Source organism: Ictalurus furcatus, chromosome 18, assembly GCF_023375685.1.
Source record: "Ictalurus furcatus strain D&B chromosome 18, Billie_1.0, whole genome shotgun sequence".
Taxonomy (NCBI): domain Eukaryota; kingdom Metazoa; phylum Chordata; class Actinopteri; order Siluriformes; family Ictaluridae; genus Ictalurus; species Ictalurus furcatus.
In genome coordinates, this window is record NC_071272.1 from 2,475,298 (window position 1) to 2,499,982 (window position 24,685).

A 24,685-nucleotide genomic window follows, 5' to 3' on the forward strand; every position below is an offset into this window, starting at 1 on the left:
CAATAAACCTACAGGCTCCATTTGTGAACCGACTCGCTATGGATTTGTAAACCAACTTGATAGCTTACAGACGATACACACATACTGTATGAACATTCAAATAAACATAAGGTCTATCAAGAAACTTCTTAGGACCGACTGTAGTTTTAATTCATTCATATGCATTTTGAGTTCAGTTCCATTTTAATACACAGCGAGACTAAGCAGAAGTCTGAAGTATTTTGCCATTTGATCCCTCCTAGCATTTCATATGGACATGAAACCTGCATTTTTAGCATGATTAGCATTTTCTTTCAGAAACTCTGTTAAATATTTGGGACAAATCCAGCCAAAGCCAACAAATGTCAGAACTTTATTTATTATCTGAAATAAATTGGCACTAAGCACACAACTCCGACAGCTAACCCTAATGTGAGAAAAAACATTGTTATTAGTCATTAATAAGATGAGTACCTATTAAACTCACAAACTAAGGGTCTTCACTCAGCCATTTAAAGTATAAAACTAGAGTGGAATTCTTTTCCATTTTAACTTTATGTGCTTGCCTCAAAGTGTCAAAGATAAACGTGGAGAGAGAGAAAAAACGATTTGGACTTCACAAAGATAAAATTCTGGTCATTCAGGTGACGCAGTTGTCAGCTCACCTCCTCACCTCTGACTTCAACACCCACATGGAAAACATAAACACACAATTCAAGAGCACACTGAATTTCCTTCTTTCGTTGTGCTAGTTGAGCACATCATTGCTTTTTTTTTTGTTGTTGTTGTTGTTTTCGCCCTAGTTACATCCACTTCGCACTTCACTCACACACGTTTCATTTCACTTGCACACACTTCACACAAACGCTTCTAGTTCCTCCGAATAGTGTGAATTCTTGTCGGTAAAGAGCTATTTCAGCTTTACGTGGCCTATATTAACCGGCTGACGGTTAATTATTTATAGCATGGCGTAGTGTGCAAGAAAATAGGAATGTCAAATGAATGTACATGTTATGCGTGTTTACTTATTAAACTTACTGTGTGAGGCTTTCAATTAATAGGGAATTATACAGCATGGCCATTTGTATAAGCAATCTGTTAAATATACTCCGCTTGTGTCTCTAATAAATTTTTTAAAATTATTAAATAACCATTTGAGACTGCCTGTTAGTAATAATACTCTATCAAAGCCCACTGTGCACGCTGAAACACTGTGGCAGTTTGCCATCAAAAATACGGCACATTTATGGCATTAGCCTGACGCCCTTATCTAGAACGACTTATATTTATACAACTGAGCGTTCGAGGGTTAAGGGCCTTACTCGAGGGCCCAACAGTGGAAGCTTGGCAGTGTTTGGTATTTGAACGTACAACCTTACGATCAGTAGTCCAACGTCTTAACCACCGGGACGTCTTAAACACTCCTCATCACTGCCGTTATAGTGATATCAGTCTAACACTGAGCTCGAAAAGCATGAGCGAGAAAACAGACAAATGATTAATTACTCATATAGACCTAATAACTGAAAATATACTGCAAAAACAAACAACCCGGGAAGTGGAAATATCTCAGATATAGTCAAATTTATCTAGTATTTCCTATTACAAGATTACAGTTAACCTATCTCTATGCATTTTGTTTAGTAATTTCAAGTTTGAAATAGTCTTGTTTTATTGATCATTTTAAGCATTTGTTTCTAGAAAGAAGCAGAAATATTCGCCAATAGAATAAGATGTGCATTTAAGAAAATGTAAATCTTGAAATTAGAGGGGGAAAAAAACCCATCAAAAAACACGCTGAATAATCTTATATTTGACTTGTACAGTATTCATCTCATAATAAGAAATATTAGACGCATTTTCCCATAATCAAGACATTTTTACTTGCTAAGATATGATTTATTTCGCAGTCTACACTACCCAAGCATCCGTCACACAGATACAATATATATATATTTCTACTTGCGATGGTTTCCAGCTATAAACGCTATAAAATGCCAGATGACAGACTCCAACTTAATGCTAACGAATGTATAAAGGACTGGATTCCGAGTCCCTCCTTCTCAATTCTGACCAGAATGAAGGAACATTTGCTAGAAGTCAGCTTTATGATTATATAGTAACTCTCAATGGCCTTTCGATTTGGCAGCACGCAGCAGTTGAAAGACCTTGGTGTGGCACTTCAGCTCAACTTTGCTAAGTCAAGAAAAATAATGTTGTTTACAGGATTGTCCATAGGTGTGAGTGATTTGGTGAATGTTTGTGTGCATGGTGCCTTGCAGTGGACTGGCATTCTAATCAGGATGTATTTCCATCCCATCCCTAGTGATCCTGGCATAGGCTATAGATCTGCCATGACCCTGATCAGGATAAAGTGGTAACTCGAGATGAATTAATGAATGTTCACAGGACTACAGGAATTAGTTTCACAGGCCTAAGTTGCAGAAGAATGACGCATTTGGCATGCAAAACCAAACATTTGCTCACAGTTGCCACCTATATGAGAGGAATGTGGGTGGTTAGTGCGTCTCTTGGCTGTGGTTTTAAGTTCTTTGATGGCTCCCACAGAGTTGGTTTCACAGTTGGATCCCCTGTTTTGCTGCTCCTCTGACAGCATATGAAGCATCTGAGCGCATTCATGAAATCGAACCTGTCTACTAAGTCAGTAACCTCTATTTTGTCTAGCTTGTATGCTTATGCATGTGAAGATTGCAGCCCAGTGTTTGCTATTTACATGACCTCCCTGTACGTTTTTGGTTGATGGAGCAAAGATCAAATGCATCATAAGTCTCATACAAGTAAAATCAGAATTTGTGCTCACATCCTTTCCAAAATCAAGATCGTGTAGGCCGTTGACCAGATCTTTTGTTGGAAAAAGTTACTAGATGCAATACTGTTCTGAGCACATCAATGGCTTCTGTTACAGTGGAAAAATACTTAAGGCTACCATCAACATAGAAGTGTCATTCAACACACTGTCTTGCTTGAGCAGCAAAAAAATCACTTTCTCCCTCCACAGCTGTCCACTCCTCGCCTCAGCTAACGAGAATTGCCTCAGCTAATGAGAGATGATTGCCAACAACCTGGACCTGTATGTGGTAATCAACAAGCTGGTGGTTGTGAAAACACAGAAAGTAGCGTTAGTCATGCGTTTCTCTGGCTGAGGAGCTGTGAAACATCTGCTGAATGTCAGGAATTGCTGTACAAGACTCCATTCCGAAGTTGATAAGGACTCCTAGGGTTTCCAAGAACGATAAACCCTAAAGTTAAGACGTTGGTTGTCCTCCAGTGGCAGAGCTGGATTTGCACACCTGTTAACCAAGATCTTTTCCATGAAAGATTCCAGTTATGCTCGTAGTGTCAGAGTATGTCTGGATCACTGTGTATTCCAGATACAGGGCAAATCTTGCATTCCTTCACCTGAAGTGTGTAGTGGAAACACAGGGCGAAATATAAGAATAGGTGATACGGTACGCAGTGGTACTCGGTTTCCAAGTACTCCATTTCCAAAGCTTGATTCCAGCTACAAGAAGATCTCAGACATACCACAAATTGAACCACCTTAAACTCCAGACGTAAAACACATCTCCTTTATCATGCCTTTTTTTTATCCATACTTAAGCACTTTCTGACGACAATTTGCACTGCTTTTTTAATTAATTATATATCTAATGTAAGTCTTGTAATGTATTTCCACGTTATGTTCTTTTATTATAGGTTATATTAGTTATGTAAAGCCATTAGAATTGCCTTTGTGTATGCTATGTAAATAAACTTGCCGTGCCTCGCCTTGCTTCCATGGACATTGAAGGTTGTGAGGTAGCTTTTCTCTAATGGATTGACACAGGGTTGTCTGTGTCAATGAAATCTCTCCTGTCGCTGCTTCAATCTCAAGGAGCAATTCAGCAGATGTTAAGGTGAAGGTTCTTAAAGCCGAAGCCCTGTTTATAGGAAACCTTCGAGGCATTTGCAAGAGAAGCTTCCATGATCTCTAAAGAGCTATTAGACCTTTCAGACTCTGCCGAAACATTTCCAGGCCAGAGGCTGTGCGCTTCATATGGACAGCTCACATTTTTCTTGCATGTTGTGGTGACTCAATACTTAATGAGAAGGTCAAACTGATCAATAGGTTTAAGGTTCTCTACTGCATTGACAACGTTGGATTCCGTGATATAAATTATGGCTGGTTGACTATCATTATCATGATGTGGCTGATAAGTAGACAGGTCATTTATTGGGAGGTGAGTACACCTCTGCTGCATGATTACAGTACATCACTGTGACTGAATATTTTCTTCACGTTACTGTTAGAGATTTAAAGAATGGGGATTTTTGCTGTTGTGCGAACTGAGGAGGAGAAGCTGGACACCTTTTGCGTTAGTGAACTGTGGCCAGCGAATTGAACCGTTGAGTAGAGATGAGCTGTAAAGGGTTCGTGATGTCTGCTGCTTCGATGTTGAATTGAATGGGAGTGTGATTTTGCTGAGAAGCTAAATGTGTTTGGACATATTTGTCAGTGTGACACTGCTGAAATTGTGATGTGGTGGCCATGAGTGTATTCGCTATTTTCAAGTACTCTGGCTTCTAGTGATGCAGTCTCAGCATTACATTTTTCTTTAAGGGCATTCGGAGTACCTTCACTGGCTTTACATCAATCTGTGCTTTCTTTTTTTTGTGTGTGTGTGTGGTTTCATTTCTGCTTCACATTTTGCATATGCAGCTGTATTCAGTCTTGGCAAGTGCATGATCTGCAGCCATGGTAGCTGAGGAAAACTGGATTCAGAAGACACTTTATGACAATATTGGTAGTAGGGCTACATGGATGCCATTTATTTCTTAGACTGAATACAATGACAAGTACTTGGAATTTTTTTTTTTTACCCATTCCAAATTGAATAACCTACATAGTTGGAATCAATCAGAGGCATCATCCATCCATCCATCCATCCATCTTCTATACTGCTTTATCCTTTTTCAGGGTCACGGGGAACCTGGATCCTATCCCAGGGAGCATCGGGCACAAGGCGGGGTACACCCTGGACAGGGTGCCAATCCATCGCAGGGCACACTCACATACACACTCACACACCCATTCATACACTACGGACACTTTAGACACGCCAATCAGCCTACCATGCATGTCTTTGGACTGGGGGAGGAAACCGGAGTACCCGGAGGAAACCCCCGCAGCACGGGGAGAACATGCAAACTCCGTACACACAGAGCCACGGGAATTAAACCCCAACCCTGGCGGTGTGAGGCGAACGTGCTAACCGCTAAGCCTTTGCAGAAATTCGTAACATGTCATTCTGATTATTAGCTGCAAAACAAGATCTTGGAGGTTGTGGAATAGTTTTAAACTAGCCCAGTGTAGTGTAAAAATCATGACCCCTGGCAGCCAGTCCTTAAATGTCCTGCCCGCGGTTCCTCCTCCACTGAAAAGGCTCATAGAGCATGCATGGGGCAGCATGAAGGTGAGCAAATCAATGGAACATCGACTTAAATCTGTCAAATAGAAACATTAAAAAAAAAAACAACTGGTAAGTCAAAAGAGCTAATTAATATTTCAACAGAATTTAAACGTATGGAGCTGTAAACGAGGACTTTATGGAGAAATCTGCGCTTGCTCTAGGGATGAGGCATCAATGGATTTTTGCATCTTCTTTTTTTTTTTTCTTTTTTTTTTTTTTAACCAAGGGATAGCATTTCCTCTCCATGCTTGAACACTGAACATTGCATGGAAACAAACGGCAATTTTGACTTTGATAGCAGTTAGCGCTCAGCTGAATCTGATCGAAATAAATAACATTGCATTACTCTTTAAGCAGTGGTGATTATATATCATATACACATGCTAATAATGAAGCATTTAGCAATTCCACCACCATTTTAAGTAAAACCTTAGGTTTGGTTTGGTTTGGTTTGGTTGGTGTGCTTTGCAAAGTGTATAGTCGTTCATTACATTTGACACTGTGGGTTGTCATTAAAGAACAAACACATTGTAGTACTCTGGGATAATTTGGACACCATGAAAAGGGTCAAATTCCTCACTGTTTAGAGCGTTACATACAATTTGACCCTACTAATGTCTTCTTATGGTATTGCCACAACACTCTGCTGCCACCTAGAGATCAAACTGGGTGACATTCTGGTTTTATTATTATTTATTAAATCGTATAGTAAACAGCTATTGGCATTTGGAGTGAGGGGACGGGGCGACGGGGGGGTTGGGGGGGTTACAAAAAGATTGTAACTATGATAAAAGCAGAATGAAGATAAATTATAGATATTATGTTCATTTTTTACAGACGTTTTTATCCTGTTTTCGATTTCATGTAACCCCTTAAGGATTAGTAGACAACTTACTTATTCGTAGTACTCGGCTTGAAGACCCCCTAACACTTTCCTGAATGTGGGGGATCTGTCAAAATCTGTCAAAAAAACACTTAGCATGCAGTGCAAAAATGGCATCTTAGCCAGTTAAAATAACTTGAATATAGTCCAATATTTCTGGTGTTTCCTATTGTAAGGTTACAAGAAAGAAAATATAAGTAAACATATTTCTGGACATTATCGCTAATTGCTAATTTCAAGTCAAGTCAAGTGAGTTTTTATTTTATAGTCATTTCTCTAAATAGCTTGTATACATTGGAACGAAATGCCATTGGCAGCAAAAAGAAGTCTCATAATACAGTGGTGCTAAAAAGTTGATAGAATGTTCTCTCTATCTGTGTAAATATGACCTACAACTCATCTAATGACTCATAAAAGTAGACAGAGAACCCAATTAAACAAATGAGACAAACATATTATCCTTGGTCATTTATTTATTGAGGGAAATGATCCCTCAATTACATATGATATTACATATCTGTGAGTGGCAAAAGTATGTGAACCTCTAAGCTTAGCAGTGTAATTTGAAGGTGAAATTAGAGTCAGGTGATTTCAATCGATGGGACGACAATCAGATGTGAGTGAGTGAGTGAGCGCCCTGTTTTATTTAAAGAACAAGAGTCTATAAAAGTCTGATCTTCACAACATGTTTGTGGAAGTGTATCATGGCGTGAACAAAGGGTTGTTGATGCTCATCAGGATGGAAAAGGTCACAAAACCATCTCTAAAGAATTTGAACTCCGCGAATACACAGTCAGAGAGACTGTGGATAAATGGAGGAAATTCAAGACTATTGTTACCCTCCCCAGGAGTGATCGACCAACAAAAATCACTCCAAGAGCAAGACATATAATAGTCCATGAGATCACAAAGGAAGCCAGGGTAACTTCTAAACAACTAAAGGCCTCTTTCACATTGGCTAATGTTAATGTTCATGAGTCCAACATCAGGAGAACACTGAACAACAATGGCGTGTATGGCAGGGTTGCAAGGAGAACACCACTGCTCTCGAAAAAGAACATTGCTGGCCTTCTGCAGTTTGCTAAAGCTCACACTGACAAGCCTGAAGGCTATTGGAAAAATGTTTTGTGGATGGAGGAGACCAAAATAGAACCTTTTGGTTTAAATGAGAAGCGTTATTTTTGGAGAAAGGAAAACACTGCACTCCAGCATAACAACCTTATCCCATCTGTGAAACCTGGTGGTGGTAGTATCATGGTTTGGGGCTGTTTTGCTGCATCTTGCCCAGGACGGCTTGCCATCATTGATGGAACAATGAATTCTGAATTATACCAGCGAATTCTAAAGGAAAATGTCAGAACATCTGTTTATAAACTGAATCTCAAGAGAAAGCGGGTCATGCAGAAAGACGACGACCCTAAGCACACGAGTCGTTCTACTAAAGAACGGTTAAAGAAGAATAAAGTTAATGTTTTGGACTGGCCAAATCAGAGTCCTGACCTTAATCCAATAGAAATGTTGTGGAAGAACCTGAAGCGAGCAGTTCATGTGAGGAAACCCACCAACATCCCAGAGTTGAAGCTGTTCTATACTGAGGAACGGGATAAAATTCCTCCAAGCCGACGTGCAGGACTGATCAACACTTACCCCAAACGTTTATCTGCAGTTATCGCTGCACAAGGGGGGTCACACCAGATACTGAAAGCAAAGGTTCACGTACTTTTACCCCTCACAGATATCTAATACTGGATCATTTTCCTCAAAAAATAAATGGCCAAGTATAATATTTTTGTCTTTTTTTTTTTTTTGCTTAATTGGGTTCCTCTTGTCTATTTTTACTACTTGTGTGAAAATCTGCTGGTGATTTAGATCATATTTATGCAGAAATCTAGAATATTTTAAAGGGTTCACAAACTTTCAAGCACCACCATATAAAAGTGACTGATGGAGCTGTGTAAAGTGCGGCGTGCAGTGGTACTGAATCGTATTATGTTAGGTGTTTGACTAGCTCACGTGAGTGTAAAGAGGCAGCAGCGTGTCGACTAATCTGACTGCCTGAGGGAAGAAATTGTTTCAGAGTCTGCTGGTAGTGGCACGGATGCTCCTGTACCTTCTGCCAGATGGCAAAGAGTCCATGAGAGGGGTGAGAGAGGGGTCGTCTTCAATACTGAATGCACCGGTTGTTGAAGCGTGTTGAATGAGTTGTTTATTTCTAGAAACAGGCTAAACGATCTGCTAATAGAAAAGAGAAAATACACCAATTGGGTCATGTGAATAAAGTTTTTTATTCCACCCAATAATTCACTGGAGGTCGTGTACTGTATTAAGCATGACATTCGCACAACATTCGGAGTTACGGCTCAAGTTACTTATTTTTTAGCCTCATCAAAAGGAATGTTATAGAGCTAGCTCTCTGGCCACTATAACACAATAATAAGACCAGTAATGTTAGTCTAAGTAGTAGGCATATACTGCAACACACACACACACACACACACACACACACACACACACAATATCATGGCTCTGTTCACTGTATCCTCTGTATCCTATCCAGAACGTTCCCTCTTTGTGCACATACACAAAAATAATTAAGCAAAGGAATGAATTCCTGGTGCTGTCGGTTCGTGTGCTAGCGCTCCTGCTAACACAGATGGTTTTTCCCACAACACTAGACAATGGCTTAGCTACACCATGAGTTTTTCAAATTCAAGACCCATAAATCTTGAGTCATATGAAAACTGGCAATCTTATAAAAACGCTCATGTTTTATTTATAAAATTGTGTCATGTGGTATATTTCATCAAGCACAGACGAGGATTCGTTATACTGTTATTGCTGACAGACGTGATAAATACTGGCGGGTACCGTGTCTGCTAAAGAACGTGAAAGCTGAAATCAACAACAATAACCGAACCTATCAAACGGAGTTTGCTGATCGTGTCTGGAATGTCACATCTTGTCAAATTAGTCGAATTAAATATGTCAAGACAATAATATGTGTTTGGATATGAAATTATCTAGGCTTAACCTGACTCAAATCTTGCATAATAAGGCAGGGAGTGAATCCTTGCGTTGATGTTGACAGCACTGTTGCAATGAAGTAAGCATTCCAAGTAAGATCCAGCTGATCGTTTTAAATTAGTGAGATGAGATTAAGTAGAGTAGCTAGTTATCTCTTTAAACAAATGCGGGGCACATTTGGCTGGTCCTCCTGAGGAACAGAAATAAACTGGAAGAGAACCAAAAGGTGTCCTTTTATTTACTGAGATTAGAATTCAGTTCAGATTTAGTTTTAGGCATAGCGTTAATTAAATGCGCGAATAATTACCTCAATGGAAGGTCTTCACACGGATACTAACTAAGACGAATGTGTGCACCTGGATTTCTGCATTTCTGCCACTGATAACAATAGATCGGCTGTCCGTCTTTGCCTAGAGGCTTTCCTGAATTTTAAATCAAGAACCAGACAGTTATATATTCTTATATAATGACTATATATTCCGTAGGCATTAACCATTACCTAGTTTGCTTTCACAGTCATTGCCACTGTCAGTCTGTCAACATTTTCCTTAAGCGCGTAAACAGCATAAATTACGCCTTAAATCCCATAATAACCAGACAAAAATCTCCTGCTACACGCAGCAGAGAGATAAGAATAGTTCTTCTTTTGCAGTAACTTCTGTTGCAGTACATCTGTGCATGAAGCACAAGAAAAACACTCCTCCCTGTTCTTTCCCTCCTTAAAATGGAGTCCTAGACAGATATACAGACGTCTTGAAATATTTCAAAAGAGTCTGTTCAATAAAAAGAGCTTTGGAATAAATCAATGTAGACAGCAATATGATCTCCTCTGCTCACAGACTTGAACCAGAAGAGTACAAATATCTGCTATATCTGAGACTATTGGGTGAGAACAGTGAAAAAAACTTTTTTCTTTTTTTTTTTCTTTCTTTTTTTTTTCTTTCAAATAACCAAGGAACAAAGGAACGCTTCTCCGCTGGAAATATATGAACAACTTTTATATAGTTTTCAGGTCAGTGGTTGGTAGCAACCTGCGATGGTTATTGATACTGTTTTCTTTCTAACAGATAGTAGTTAGACTAGTTAGTAGTTATAATACATTTAGTGATACGATATAATATAATAACTAGAAGGGTCGAACGCTGTTTATATCCCGGCACTGTTGAATTCTCGAATCTGATTGGTCGAAAGGTGTAGATTGATTTTCTCTAACAAAAACGCCGACTGTATTTCGAATCACGGGTTTATTTTAATGCTCTCATTGTAGTACACTGCCGTTTCTATAGTAACAACTCGTTCAAAGGGACGCGTGTGGTGGATGCTTCCACTTAGTACAAACTGATTAATAAATGGATTAAAAAAATGTGTTATAATCGATGAGAGATGATTTGGTGAAGGTTTCTATAAGGAGATGTTTATGTCATGTTTATGGACGGAGTATCGAGTGCCAACACTTTGAAACATTCACAATGGGAAAGTTTTCAGGACAGAGGACTTTTCTTAATTTCTGGTTTCTGGTTCGTTAGTAACATGACTTTTTTTTTGGGGGGGGGGGGTCACTTCAAGAGAACGGGGGGAAAAAAGAGACATCGGTGAGGGAACCAGTCTTGAATAGTAAGAGCTAACTGTTTATAGCTCTTATAAGATAAGTAATAATAGGAACCAACTTGTTTTGCAGACATTTCACAACATTAAATGTTAATGATACGTGGTTATAAACCATGATGCCTTCTTCTGTAAAATAAAATAAAATTTAAAAAAACGTTTTAAGCCTTGACTGCGGTATAAGAGGAATAAAACACTTCAGGATGTGCTGTTATAGCAAAACAATCAACTTTAGGGTGGTAATGGCATTACGTTATCTAATCTAACGTATTATCAGATGTCTTTGATACATTAGATCAGTCACAATTTTTATCACCTGTGGTTTTAAGGTGCATTGTAGAATGTAATAAAAGTACATAGATATCTCAAGGAACTGCTTCTCTTTTTTTTTGAACTACTAAACAAGCTACTGGCCTTAATGTGTTTCCCGAGATTGAAATCAATACATGAAACAATTATTTTCCTGCTGTGTGTGTGTGTGTGTGTAAGGAGACTGGAGAGAGAGAGAGAGAGAGAGAGAGAGAGAGAGAGAGAGAGAGCCTCTTTCAAAGCCCTTCGAATCTTCAGTTATATCAGTCCAAAAGAAAACAACACGGAGTCAATTGTGTAGGTGTGAGCAAACATCTACAAGAACTTCGATTATCCCACATTATTAAAGTGTCACGCAAGCTTTCATTTTCGCTGACAACCCACGTTCCAGGTCTAATACCATCTCAAATAACACAACACTTCTGGATGTCAGATTAATATGATATACTCTAATACAATGCTACAGTACATATGACTGATATTTGTGGTCAGTAGGCACACAATCAAGTCAAATAAATGTTTCTGAATCAGTGTAATTCTCATGCTGTTTTCCAATTCCTAGTCTTTCCCAGAAGAGTCCTCATTAAAAAACGAATCTGTCATCATTAGAGGTTAAACTGGGATTTACGAGGCGGGCGAGTGTTGATTCTTTCATGTGTGCCAACGACGTGGGAACAGTTTACTTTATGTTATTATATATTCTCAGAGTTCTCAATGTTGAACTAATTGAAATGCGAATAAAAAAGCTTTCTGCTCTAAAGTGAACAAACTACGGTATATTAAGGCGCCAGGATCTAATTTAATGATAATGAGTGTTTATTGATCACATATACTTACGCACAGGGAAATTCTTTTCTTCGCATATCCCAGCTTGCTAGGAAGTTGGGGTCAGAGCGCAGGGTCAGCCATGATACAGCGCCCCCTGGAGAGGAGAGGGTTAAGGGCCTTGCTCAAGGGCCCAACAGTGGCAGCTTGGCAGTGCTGGGGCTTGAGCCCCCGACCTTCTGATCAGTAACCCAGAGCCTTAACCGCCAATAGGATGCCCCATAGGATGGTTATATCAGTAAAGGTGCAGCATGACCAAAAATATGAATACTGGAATATGAAACCTGATATGTCTACGTGCTATTATCTGAAATATTTCATGACGTGGCTGTGAAATGTCTTAAATGTGTTTGGAAGCTGAAAAAAAAATCCCTGGAGGTGTTTTGCACACAGTGTATTTATCACACAGTGATAGCTGTGTCATTTTGTACCACTTGTCATTTTTCTTAATTAATGGATTCCTGTTAATGCTCTGGGAAGCAAACTTGGATTGCGAGACAGTCAAGATTATTATTACTGCCATGCACTAAACTGCCTTTTTGTTAACACTGATAGAACAGTTTTTGGGTTTTAGCCAGTACTCAATACTGATCCAATGCCGCTTTCTGCAAACATCTGTCGAGTTGCAAATCAAAAGAGCCGTTACGGCAGCATGCTTTACGCATGCATTTACGCCCTGTGTGCATGTGCAAGACCGAACTCATTTCTTTCTATCCATCAATCTATCTGCTGGTTTAGTTATTGTTATCTTTTACACTTTATCCTTTCCAAGCACTACTTTATCAGTCTACGCTTCCAACTGTGCTTATTCCTTTGTGAAATCTGAATGGCTCTATTGCCTTCATTTTACCTGCATTCTCTAGTTATGGGAGTATGTATCGTGTGTGTACTTGACCCGACAACACCTTTCGAGCCCCCGTATTTAGCTCTGATCATATTACTTGCGAGAACAATGTGTAGTTTCCTTTGGCCTCCCTGGTTAATTTCTTGATCATCCTGTTTCTCCAGGGCTGTGAGAGCTTTAATGTGCTCCAAATGTCTCTCGCAAGACTGGAGCTATTGAGTAGAGGTGGAAAGAGGAGAGGAAAGTAAAATTGGGGGGGGGGTCAATGGATATCCTCTTCACCATAGGCATATTAGTAGATTTTATAGCAATATGCCTCTATGCTTTTATTTTAAACTTAAAACCAAAATTGTCCTGTCAGTGATTAACGTACTCGAATAACTAAAATCTGTTTTTCCATGCTGTTGGGTGTGTGAAATTTTAAATGAGATTGACTTAGTTATTTAACTCTAATCATAAACGTCAAATTCTTTAGTGAGTTACAAATATTCTTACTTGTGTTTCCCTGTACGTCACTGCAAAGTCATTTTGGCCTGAGCTCTCTTGCAAAAGAGACTTTCTGGTTAAACAAAGGTTAAATACATAAATAAATAAATAAATAAATAAATAAATAAATAATACATTAAAAGCTATTATTTGCCATGGTTAGTTTTTAATTTTTTTTATTTAATTTAAAATTTATTTATTTATTTATTTATTTTAGATTTTTTTAGTTTTTGTTTCTAGCACTTTTGTCATTTGTTTCCGCTTTATATGGTACATTCTGAATATAGGTGCCATTCTATTTGTAATCAAATTGAAAAAATAATGCTTACTGTACACTACTAAACAATGAAAAATCAACAATTAAACTACAAAACAAACTAAAGAAAACTACTTTGTCACTCAAATATAGCACGTAGTGCACCTACAGCAATGATAAAAGATTTATTTTTACTTTTATTTAAATTTTTTTCCGGTTATTGTGTTCTGATTTGACATTTTAGTAATGGAATTATCTTACCTGCTTAAAAAAAAAAAAAAAAAAGAAAGAAAAAGAAAAAAGATATACAATGGTCCAGATTTTGGATGTAGACAATAAAGCACCTCTAAATGAGCACTTTATAGTAAGTGGCTCAGGATCTATAAAATGCTGGAATTGTAATTATAATGAGTAATTATAATTAATTAATGCGGGAAAAAAAAATTGTGATAAATAAATAAATAAATAGATAGATAGATAAATAAATAAATAAGGTATACGATTGAGAGAAATCAATCACCATGCTTTCACAAATGACAGTATGACATTTGAAAAAAATACTGAACATATAAACATTAATATGGGAAGAATACTTAGAAGACATCAATTGATGGATTGATATGCAGTTACACAGGACACATCAACTGTTCAGGAACCAGTTCAGGGAGAGAAAAAAAAACTGGTTTGGGTTTGAAAAAGCTTAATTATGTTTTTTTTATTATTATTATTATTTTAGAGAAAGTCATGGAGCTATAAGCCTCTGAATAACCCCACATGTGGAAGAAGCAAGATTCAGCCTGGTTAAAAAAAATAAAATAATTTAAAAAAAAACAGAGATATTGAAGAAAGCTAATTGGAAAGAAAGCAACAGCGGGGGTTCCAATAATAACCTTTGCGCTGCCATCTGCTGAAGGGTTATTGCTGCAGAAAAAGGACAAAGAGGCAAAATCTCATAACCCTTGTAATTGTATGGGACGGTTTATCATTTCACCAATCCTGTTCTGAGGCAGAGTAGTCTTGCATCCACCTGCCTATCGTCTCCCTTCCTCCCACTTACTTTCCACAACCCCATAGAGGAATTCTTTTCTTTATGGAGGTGGAACGTTTATGATCACGGTCCACATGATCCGATGTCACTCTTAGATGCAGTGAATGCCTGGTGCCTGGATATATCTCTGGGAGATTTCAGACATGCAAACCATTTCATACCCTATATTTCAACGGGTCACACCAAATATTGCCTTTGTTTCATTTATTACTGTTTACTGCACTTGATAGTATTTTTGTTTTTTTTTAAATAGAGAAACATTTAATTTAATTCTTTTTGAAGGCATCATTGCTCTATAGCATAGAGCATTTCTTTGAATATTTATAATATAACTTTATATATATATATACAGTATATATAATTAAAGGTCCCCATGGGTGAGGAATTTACTGTCTATTTTTTGCCGTAGAAACATTCAAGGTGGCCTAACTGCTCTAAAAATAATTTCTTTTCATGTGTACCATACCTTCACTGCATACCACTCCAGTACCATATATAGACAGACCAACCTCATGACCTGCATGTTCTACAGGCTCTCTGCCTTTCTCAAAACATCTGTTTAACTGCTTTTCCCAGCACACAGGATAACAAGATTAAGACAAAGAACAAAAGAAAATGAATGCATGCTACATACTTGTCTCACACACACAGAGACACACATACAAAAAAGAACATATATATTTAAACGATGGGAAGAAAATAAAAAGTATGTAAGAGATATGGGTGGAGGCAGAGAAGGTAGAAAGGGAGTGCTCAAAGGTATGTGTGTGTGTGTGTGTGTGTGTGTGTGTGTGTTCTCTGTTTAAAAGGGGGGATGCATGTACCTCTCTAATGAATTGACAAAGGTCCTGTGGTCTGTTCATCATCTTCATCTTTATCTGTGCTTCTAACTTTGACTGTGTCTGTGGCATCATGGGAAGGCAGAAGGTTTTCATGGACAAAATGATGCAGATGTTCCACATACGGAACCTCTTGATGCGTCAGGCTCTTGCAGAATGCCTGGGCACCCTCATCCTGGTGGTGAGAATTAAACATGTTGTTTTTTTTCTCTCTCTCTCTCTCTCTTACAAGTCTGTAAACTGCTTTTGTTTTTATCATTGATGACAATTAACAGATTTTTACTTAGCAGTGAATCATTTCTAAAACTGGCACAGACTGGGTTTCGTCTTACATAGAAAGGACGGAGACGATATAAGGTTTGCTTTATTTCCGAGGTGAATCAATTCGCTTAATTTTGTTTGTTTGTTTGTTTGTTTGTTTGTTTTTCATCTGCTAAAGACGTCCAGCTAAAGAAGTCTGGACCTAATGTTAAGTATAAAAACTTTGGTGTGACACCCATTAAGGAATTTTTAAATTTTATTTATTTATTTATTTATTTTTAAACTTCCTTAACCTCCTTTAGAGATCAAGTGTAAAAAGTTACAAAATGCCCCCGAGGAAAAAAGAAAACCGTTGCAGTTCAATTCAATTAGATAATTATTGAAATATAATAAGACATCTCCCATGGGGATATAGACCTATTTATTTCAATCATTATATTTAATACTCGACACATTTCATTCTATTCTAACACACATGGTTAATTGTCATTTTATAACAGCTAATTTCTGTTGTGTATTATTACCCCTACTGCTTTCAGTCCAAATAAACACACTATTTAGGCTTACCTGAGTGAAGAAGGATTGGATTCTGCATGAGAAATATGGCCGATTGATATTAGTTTCTAGTAACATGCGATGTAAAGACTCTAATAATGCAGTAATGCATCATTTTTTAATAAATAAATAAATTAATAAAGGTTCAATCATGTGTTATCCTAGTTGGTTACGGGGGGGGAGTCATTATCCAATGACAGTATCCCTTTGTTCTTCTTGCCCAAATGCACACAAGAAAATTATGGACCTTCAACTACGCAAAGAACCATTGACAACCCGTTTTTGTCAGCGTCTGGGATAAAATACCTAAAGAAATGTTTCAGCTTAAGGGAAAGTATGCAGAATAAATATGTGTATGTTTTCTGGCTATATACTTATATATACTATAATAGGTAATGCGTTTTTTAAAAAAATGCGAGCGAACACTGGATGAAAGATAATCTGGTTCAGGTGGTGACTGAGACGTAAATCTTTTCTCAGCCCATGTTGTTTTCAGACTGCTAAGGATGGAACCCTTTGATTTTTTATTACTCAACTTAGCTGGGGTTTGGAGCCTTTTAGGGGATAGAACAGGTATGCAGACACACACATGGAAAAAACACACACACACACACACACACACACACTACCCCTTACCTACACATCGTTTTTATATCTTCACTTCACATTCTTTGACTGTCCAGACAGAAACAGGTCCACTAAGCCAAATGTAGCTTTGCAAATCACAACCATTTCCTGTACTGTAATGCTGGAATTTTTTACCCCCCCCCCCCCCCCCAATGTTTTCATGCGGTGTTTCTATCTGAGGAATGTGCGTAATTCAAAATAAGTCCAAGAGCCCAAGGACGTCACTCGGTTACAGATTTTGGCGGCGTTACGTGACTTAGCGGGTACGCTTGAAACACATAGTTCTGCAGTAAGCACACATCCATCTGTGCTCCCTGCTGCACCCTCTGCTGGAGATGAGTGAACATCCTATCAGGGACAGAAGGATGATTCTATGGATGTGATATCACTGCATGCAAATAATTCCCTTTAGGGTAGCGAGGGGGGATGCCGAAGAAGACAAGGAAGATGAATCCAGGTCGGACGCTTCAGAAGGGAGTCGGCGTTGTGATATTCTTTCTCGCATTTTAAGTGCGGAAAGTGCTCCTGGGCCTTGATACTCAGGAAGAAGCTACAGCTCCAGCCCTTACACAAGGTGTATGGGTGAGCATTTCCCGTACGCAGCCTCCTGCGTCTCTTCCTGTGGGTGAGGATTAACCTCAGATGTTAAGGAACGCCTGGGATAATCCAAAAGCAGCACTGCAGTTTAATGCAGGTTGTAAGCGGTTTGTTAAGTTAAATTACGCCCCTGAGAGAGAGACTTAACCACTTTGGGACCTGATCAGGTTATGGATAACCATTGTTGTCCTGGTAAAGAGTGTCAGAAGACAGATCGGTTAATGTGCCAAGCGTATAATGCAGCTACCCAGGCACAATTAAAGACCAGTTAACACGCTAAGAAAATATTGCAGAATATTGCAACTTCCAATACGGCTATACTCAAAGTGCCATAAATTCAACCGGTGACGAGAGCACAGCAAGTTTTAAGTGTTCCCGTAAGCTGTTCCACATTGCTGAGGCATTCAAACGAAAATGAAACCTTTGTTTGTTTGTTTTTTTTCCAGATTTAATGGGAAAATGTATTGTTAGCAAATTAGTACCAGGATATACTAGAAATAATTTCTATGCCATTTCAGGTGTGCAGATATATGATGCCGTTTCCTCAAATCAGAACATTTGATCTGAATTTGTTCTGTGGTGAAAACACTGCTCATATAGTTTTAAGTCATGATGTTTGAACATTTTGATTAGTTTAGTGCAACATGGTGGAAAGCTGAATCACGTGCTATCGTCATTTTCCTGATTACATTTAAGATACGTCTTGAAATGCTTCGGCAATTTTAAGCTTTTTTTAAAAAGAAAAGAAAACTTCAAAGTAAAATCAATTACTGTCATGCTCAAGATTCTGAAGACAAGCAAGAGGTTCTCAAAAAAAAAAAAAGAACCGGTCATGAAGAGACTAGAGCAAAGATTCAATAAGTAGAACAATGCTGATGAAGTCAGCGGCGCATCCACGGAGAATGTAAGAGTTAAAGAATATTTTTTTCACTGAGCTATTGAGATAACATAGCGGGCTTTTCATCCCATCCATCCAGATGTTTGGCTGTGGTGCTGTTGCTCAGTTGGTCCTGAGTGAAGGATCGCATGGAATGTTCCTAACAGTGAATTTCGCATTTGGTTTCGCTGCCACACTTGGGATTTTGGTGTGTGGCCAGGTTTCAGGTGAGCTTTTATGAATGCTGGATGATTTACTGGCTACTATAAATCGCCCCAGGTGTGAATGAATGTGTGTGTGGGGGGGGGGGGGGGTGAGTCGTGGAGTGCCCTGTGATAAACTGCCATTCCATCTAGGGTGTATTGTTGTTATTCTTATTAAATTTACTTCAGTTTATCTCACAGGTTAGAGGTTAGATTTCTCTCAGAGTTTCTCATATTTTCAAGTGTGAACTAATTAACCACAGAGAGATTTTTTCATTACCTTTTTACCATCTTTACCGAAGGTGCCAATATTTCTAGAGCCAAATAAAATAAAACTAAATAAAAAATACTATAGATAAAAATCAATAGAATCAATAGAATATATATATATATATATATATATATATATATATATATATATATATATATATATATATATGTGTGTGTGTTAGCTATCGCTCATTTTCGTGAAGGGTGCCAAAAATTTTGCTAGTTCACTAGTCAGATTAACTGTAATTGCCATTGTGAAGATCTAATGTGCATTCTGTCATTTCAAAAAAAATCTTTCCTGATGTTCTACAGGTGGCCACCTGAACCCAGCTGTGACCTTTGCCCTTTGCATCCTGGGTAGGGAACCATGGAGGAAGTTCCCTGTTTACTTCATATTTCAGACTGTGGGTGCCTTCCTTGGATCTGGAATAATATTTGGCATGTATTTTGGTGAGTACAAATTTGGGTGAATATCTGAAGGAACAGAGCTGGCAGATGGAAGTTAATTAGCTGCTTCAAAGTACTAGGACATCGATTTGATCTCATGACATATCTACATTATTGATGTTTAATAGGTAACCTCTACAATCTCTAAAAACTAGCAAGTTGTACCTTTTTCCTCTGACTGTACTTGGATGATCCATTTTTATAGCTTTTACTAGCTCTTCTACCTAAAACTCTTCTCCTAGCACAATTTCTAACTCAATTGCAGATGCACTCTGGGAGTATCGGAAAGGCAGTCTCATTGTGCTGGGGGAAAATGCGACAGCTGGAATATTCGCCACGTATCCATCCAAACATCTCAGCCTGTTTAACGGCTTCTTTGACCAAGTAAGACGCAATAACCCCACGTCAGATTTACCAGAAATCTCTCGCAATTTCACAGAAACGATGACCTACGCCAACTTAAGAAACTTGATACAGTATATTGCTACGAGTATATGAGCTTAGAAAATAGATAATATACAGTAAATGAATAACAATAATAGTGGTCCCGGCTTAAAATATATAAATTCCCACGAATTGCCTTTTAATAAAGAGTTCTGTACTTTTTGTGCAGGTGATTGGCACAGCAGCGCTGATCGTGTGTATACTCGCCATTGTGGACCCGTATAACAACCCAATCCCACGTGGGCTAGAAGCCTTCACTGTAGGCTTCGTGGTTTTGGTTATTGGCCTTTCTATGGGATTTAACTCAGGCTACGCCGTGAACCCCGCCAGAGACCTCGGACCACGAATCTTTACCTCACTTGCAGGCTGGGGCGGTGAAGTCTTCACGTCAGTACTTAACTATATCACGTACATTCTACTATATTAAGCAGAGTAGATATTTTAATGCTTCGTATGCAGTGCCTCATACACAATATGTAATATTAAAGTACCACTGCACTCAGAAATGTGATTTTTTTTTATTTATTTTTTTTGTGTAAGTGACTAATATTAAGCATTTAATAAATTGTTCATTCTATAAATTGACATCTAATGTTGGTGATGAACAAAATCTTCATTGTTAAAGACTATGACAATTCAAACTGAGGGTATGGGATGAAATCTCACTCATGTTTGCCTGTAACAGACGTGAGCAAATTTACTATTAACCAGCTGAATAATTATGTACGTATGTTACCTATAGAGGGCGCACGGTGGCTTAGTGGTTCGCCTCACACCTCCAGGGTCGGGGGTTGGATTCCCACCGTGGCCCTGTGTGTGCGGAGTTTGCGTGTTCTCCCCGTGCTGCGGGGGTTTCCTCCGGGTACTCCGGTTTCCTCCCCCAGTCCAAAGACACGCATGGTAGGCTGATTGGCATGTCCAAAGTGACCGTAGTGTATGAATGTGTATGTGATTGTGCCCTGCAGAGGACTGGCACCCTGTCCAGGGTGTACCCTGTCTTGCCATAAGCTCCAGGTTTCCCCTTGATGTAAGGTTTTATGTAGTATATAAAAATATATAGATGCTTTATGCTTCTAGCTTGCCTTTTAAGCATTCAAGCAACTCTCTAATTTCTTCTGACTCATTTGCTTCACACGGAGGGCATACAAGTATGAATTTTTTTTTTTTTTAACCACAATGATGCTGAAACAATCCATAACTTTCTCTACTTATTATTGTTGCACTAGGTTTAACCAACTAGAAATATACTAATTGCATCTACTTTCTCATTTCTTTTCTGCTGCAGGGCAAATGATTACTGGTTCTTTGTTCCGATCTTTGCACCATTTATCGGTGCCATGGTGGGCGTTTTGGTGTACCAACTGATGGTGGGATACCATTTGGAGGGCGAAGCCCAAGACAGGGAAGAAGCAGTGACCCGTGAAGAGAAAGAAAGACTGAAGTCATGCAAAGTGTCTGGATAAAATGCCACTGTGTAAAATCCCACTTACAAATCATCAGCTTTTTGTTGTTGTTGTTGTTGTTGTTGTTGTTGTTACAGTCATTTCTTGCAGTCTGAATCCCAGACGTTATGGCTTTCATGTTCGCTTTGACATTAAGATCTCATATTTCCTCTACTCTCCATGCTAAATCCCAGACAATATAACTCCCATGTTTTCGTTGGCATATAACGTTTGATTGCCTTTGTATAGTCGTCTGATAGTCACGTCCTACCTAAATCCCAGAATGTTTGTCTTCTCTTATTCACTGCATTTAATGTATAACTAGACAAGTCTAGACAGGGCTAAATCCTGCACTAAAACCAAAAAATCCTAACTTCTGATATATTAGTGTTGTTCAAGACCAGTTGAGTCTTAAACACCAATAAGAGCAAAGCAAAACTATTTCAAACATGTGTATTGTTTCTTTATACATGTATTGGAAAGAATCAGAAACTTACAGTATTTCTCCTTCAAGCGTGTTGACATACTTCATGTGTATAATTAAGAGCAACAAGAAGGAAGACTAGGGCCAGAACAAGATAATAACTTAATATCATAAATCTAGTACCAACAAGGCTTTCATAAGAAGACAAAATTAGAGAAGCAGAGTAATATATATATACTTACGGTTAGAATTTCACCTTGACTAGAGCATATTCCTAAAGATGACCTCCATCTCTACTTTATATATAACTTATTTGAATTAAATGTAACATTCATTATAAGAAGGAATAACAGGAGTCCTAAATTCTCAGTCGTTCCTAAATTACTGTCATTACTTTAATGTTATGCTGAATATGTTATGTTCTTTTGTTCACTTTCTATTCATCTATTTTTTAAAAAATATTTTAATATTTTTAGTATTAATATTATCCATTCGTGTATTTCAGTATAATGACATTTTTTAACTGTGTGCATAATTTAGACGCTTTTTTTTTTTTTATCTTTCATATATGTATCTACAAAGGAAATGTTGAATTATTACTGCTCGTATTTTTCCAGCTAATATTTGCATTCCCTTTCTTTCACACACAATGATGGAAGTTGTAAAATAAATCAAAACGACCAGTTTCGTCGTCTGAAAGGATCTTTGATGCATTCTTTATAACCTGAATGCATGTTCTTGCATTTAGAGAATTTTCATCGTGAATAAAACATTAAAAACGTCCAAGTCCGAGTGTGGCTCTTGACCAAGGCCGGCATTAACTTTCTTCTCATCTCTGCCAAAACACTCCCTTTGAGCCTTGAGGCCCTCATAAAAGACTCGCACTGTTCGAGCCTTTTTCAGCTTCATCGAGCATAAAGTGGACAGGTCGAAGGCCATTTCTGACAATAATGCCATAAATAAATCCTGTTTAGCTGAAGACTTATTATAAGATAGCGCTACTACATGGGCATTAAAATTAGTTTTTGCTCTGTAATGGATTTTGGATCACAGCTTTGAAGAGATCTCTGACATTGGCTTGATATTGATATTGCACCATGGGAAAGATTTGTTCTTGCACAGAGAATAATTTGTGTGTGTGGGTGTGTGGGTGTGTGTGTTCACTAGTGTCTTTAGAGCAAAGGCACTGCAAATCAATATAAAGTTTTTCTGACCTTTCTGTTCACCTTTATCCTATTAGGAAACATTGATGGGAGAAGTCTTTTCCAGCATGACTCTGCCCCCTGAAAAAGGGCACAAGGTCACACTGTATATGTAAATCATATACCATGACTTTTATAGTCACGGGATCTCAACCCAGTTAAACACCTATGGGAAACACCTTTTTTAGGCAGGCTGTTTGCTTCGTCACCTGAAGAAGGTTGCTAGGAGATGCTGGGTGTGTTGTGCCAGAAATGAGTGCATTGTGCAGTTGCTGCAAATTGAAATTGGTCAACTGTGATGTTGAGATACACTGTGCTGGCCAAATCTTTTTCAGTGAGTATCAGGACCTTTGCTATTGAGGTGTGTGGTGTCATCATGCCAAAATCTAAAGTGTTCTGTACGGCCTTGTGGATGCCTACGAGTCTGGCAAATCTCCAAAGTATTTCAAATACATCATTCCACTGTGAAAGTAAGGAAAATAATCTACAAATGGCTCAGATTTCAATCGACTGACAATTTGTCTAGATCTGGCCGTCCCAGCAAATTCAGTCCAAGAGCAGGCCGTCTGATGCAAAAAGAAGTCTCCCAGAATCCCAAAATTTAATCACAGGATCTTCTAGTAAGTCTTGCAACTGTTGGTGTTGAAGTGCACGCTTCTACAATCAGAAAGAGATTGCACAAATTTGACCTGCATATGAGGCGTGCCAGGAAAAAGCCTTTGCAGGATTATAGTTTGCCAATGAGCATATAGGCAAAGCCCACGCCTATCTGGACAGGCAGATCAAAGATAGAGTTATTTAACCACTGTAAAAACAAACATGTTTGGTGCCAAGACAGCTTTTCAGGAGAAGCACCTCATACCAACTGTGAAGCATGGTGGAGGAAATGTTATGGTTTAAGGTTGCTTCGCTGCCTCAGGGGCTGAACAGATTCAACTATGAATTCTACATCATATCAAAGAGTGCTTGAAGATAATGTGAGGCCATCTCTCCAAAAGTTGAACCGAAAGTGGACCTTTCCACAGGATAATGATCCTAAGCACACGAGCAAATCCACCAAAGAATGGCTCAAGCAGAAATGGAGGGTTATAGAATGGCCTAGTCAAATCATAGATTTGAATCTTATGGAAATGTTGTGGGGGATTTGAACTGGGCAGTGCTTACAAGAAAAAGCTCAAACATCTTGTAACTGAAAGAATATTGCATGGAAGAGTGGTCAAAAATTCCACCAAGCCTGGTGGACAGTTATGCAAAATGCCTACAAGAAGTTATTTCTGCTAAAGGAGGCGATACTAGCTTCTGGAGGCCAAGGGTGTACTTACTTTTTCCACAGAATAGAATATCACATCTGTTGATATTTCTGTTGAACAAATGATTGAAAAGGTGAAATTTCCCTTGGGGTTTTGTTCAAGTATATCAACTTCATTAATAGGCACTATTTCAAAGATAATCAAATGTTTGCTAGTCCAAATATGTAAAAAAAAAAAAGCCAACGATTTCCATGGGGTGTACTTATTTTTTTTTTTTACATGACTGTATAAGGTGCTAAGGACAAGACACAATGTAGCATTTGGGGGTGTGGTTTAGCATGGGTCATCTCGCACTCTGCAAGTGCTGGTACAGACGTTCATCTAATAAACAAGGTCCTGTACCTGGTCGTTATTATCAGTGGGGGGTGATTATTTTGGACAGAAATCTTCAAGTCAAATCATCTCTTTGTTATGAAAATGTGTTAAAACTGTGTTTGCAGCCAATTCGCAGTTAATT

The 24,685-nt window shown here is 38.4% G+C and overlaps 1 protein-coding gene across 2 annotated transcripts in view; it reads left to right on the forward strand.

The window, feature by feature from the left end:
- aqp3b (aquaporin 3b) overlaps window positions 1-22,497 on the forward strand; it is a 34,740-nt gene extending 12,243 nt beyond the window's left edge. Inside the window, exons 1-6 of one of the 2 annotated variants that reach the window (XM_053648394.1) lie at window positions 14,825-15,750; window positions 18,587-18,713; window positions 19,272-19,409; window positions 19,672-19,790; window positions 20,020-20,237; window positions 21,136-22,497. In XM_053648394.1, coding sequence (XP_053504369.1) covers window positions 15,643-15,750; window positions 18,587-18,713; window positions 19,272-19,409; window positions 19,672-19,790; window positions 20,020-20,237; window positions 21,136-21,313 — 888 coding nt within the window. In that variant the 5' untranslated portion in view covers window positions 14,825-15,642 and the 3' untranslated portion in view covers window positions 21,314-22,497. Of the gene's footprint in view, window positions 1-14,824; window positions 15,751-18,586; window positions 18,714-19,271; window positions 19,410-19,671; window positions 19,791-20,019; window positions 20,238-21,135 lie in introns of those variants that run through there. The other variant, XM_053648395.1, reaches the window with a different exon arrangement.
- Window positions 22,498-24,685: the final 2,188 nt, after the last annotated feature.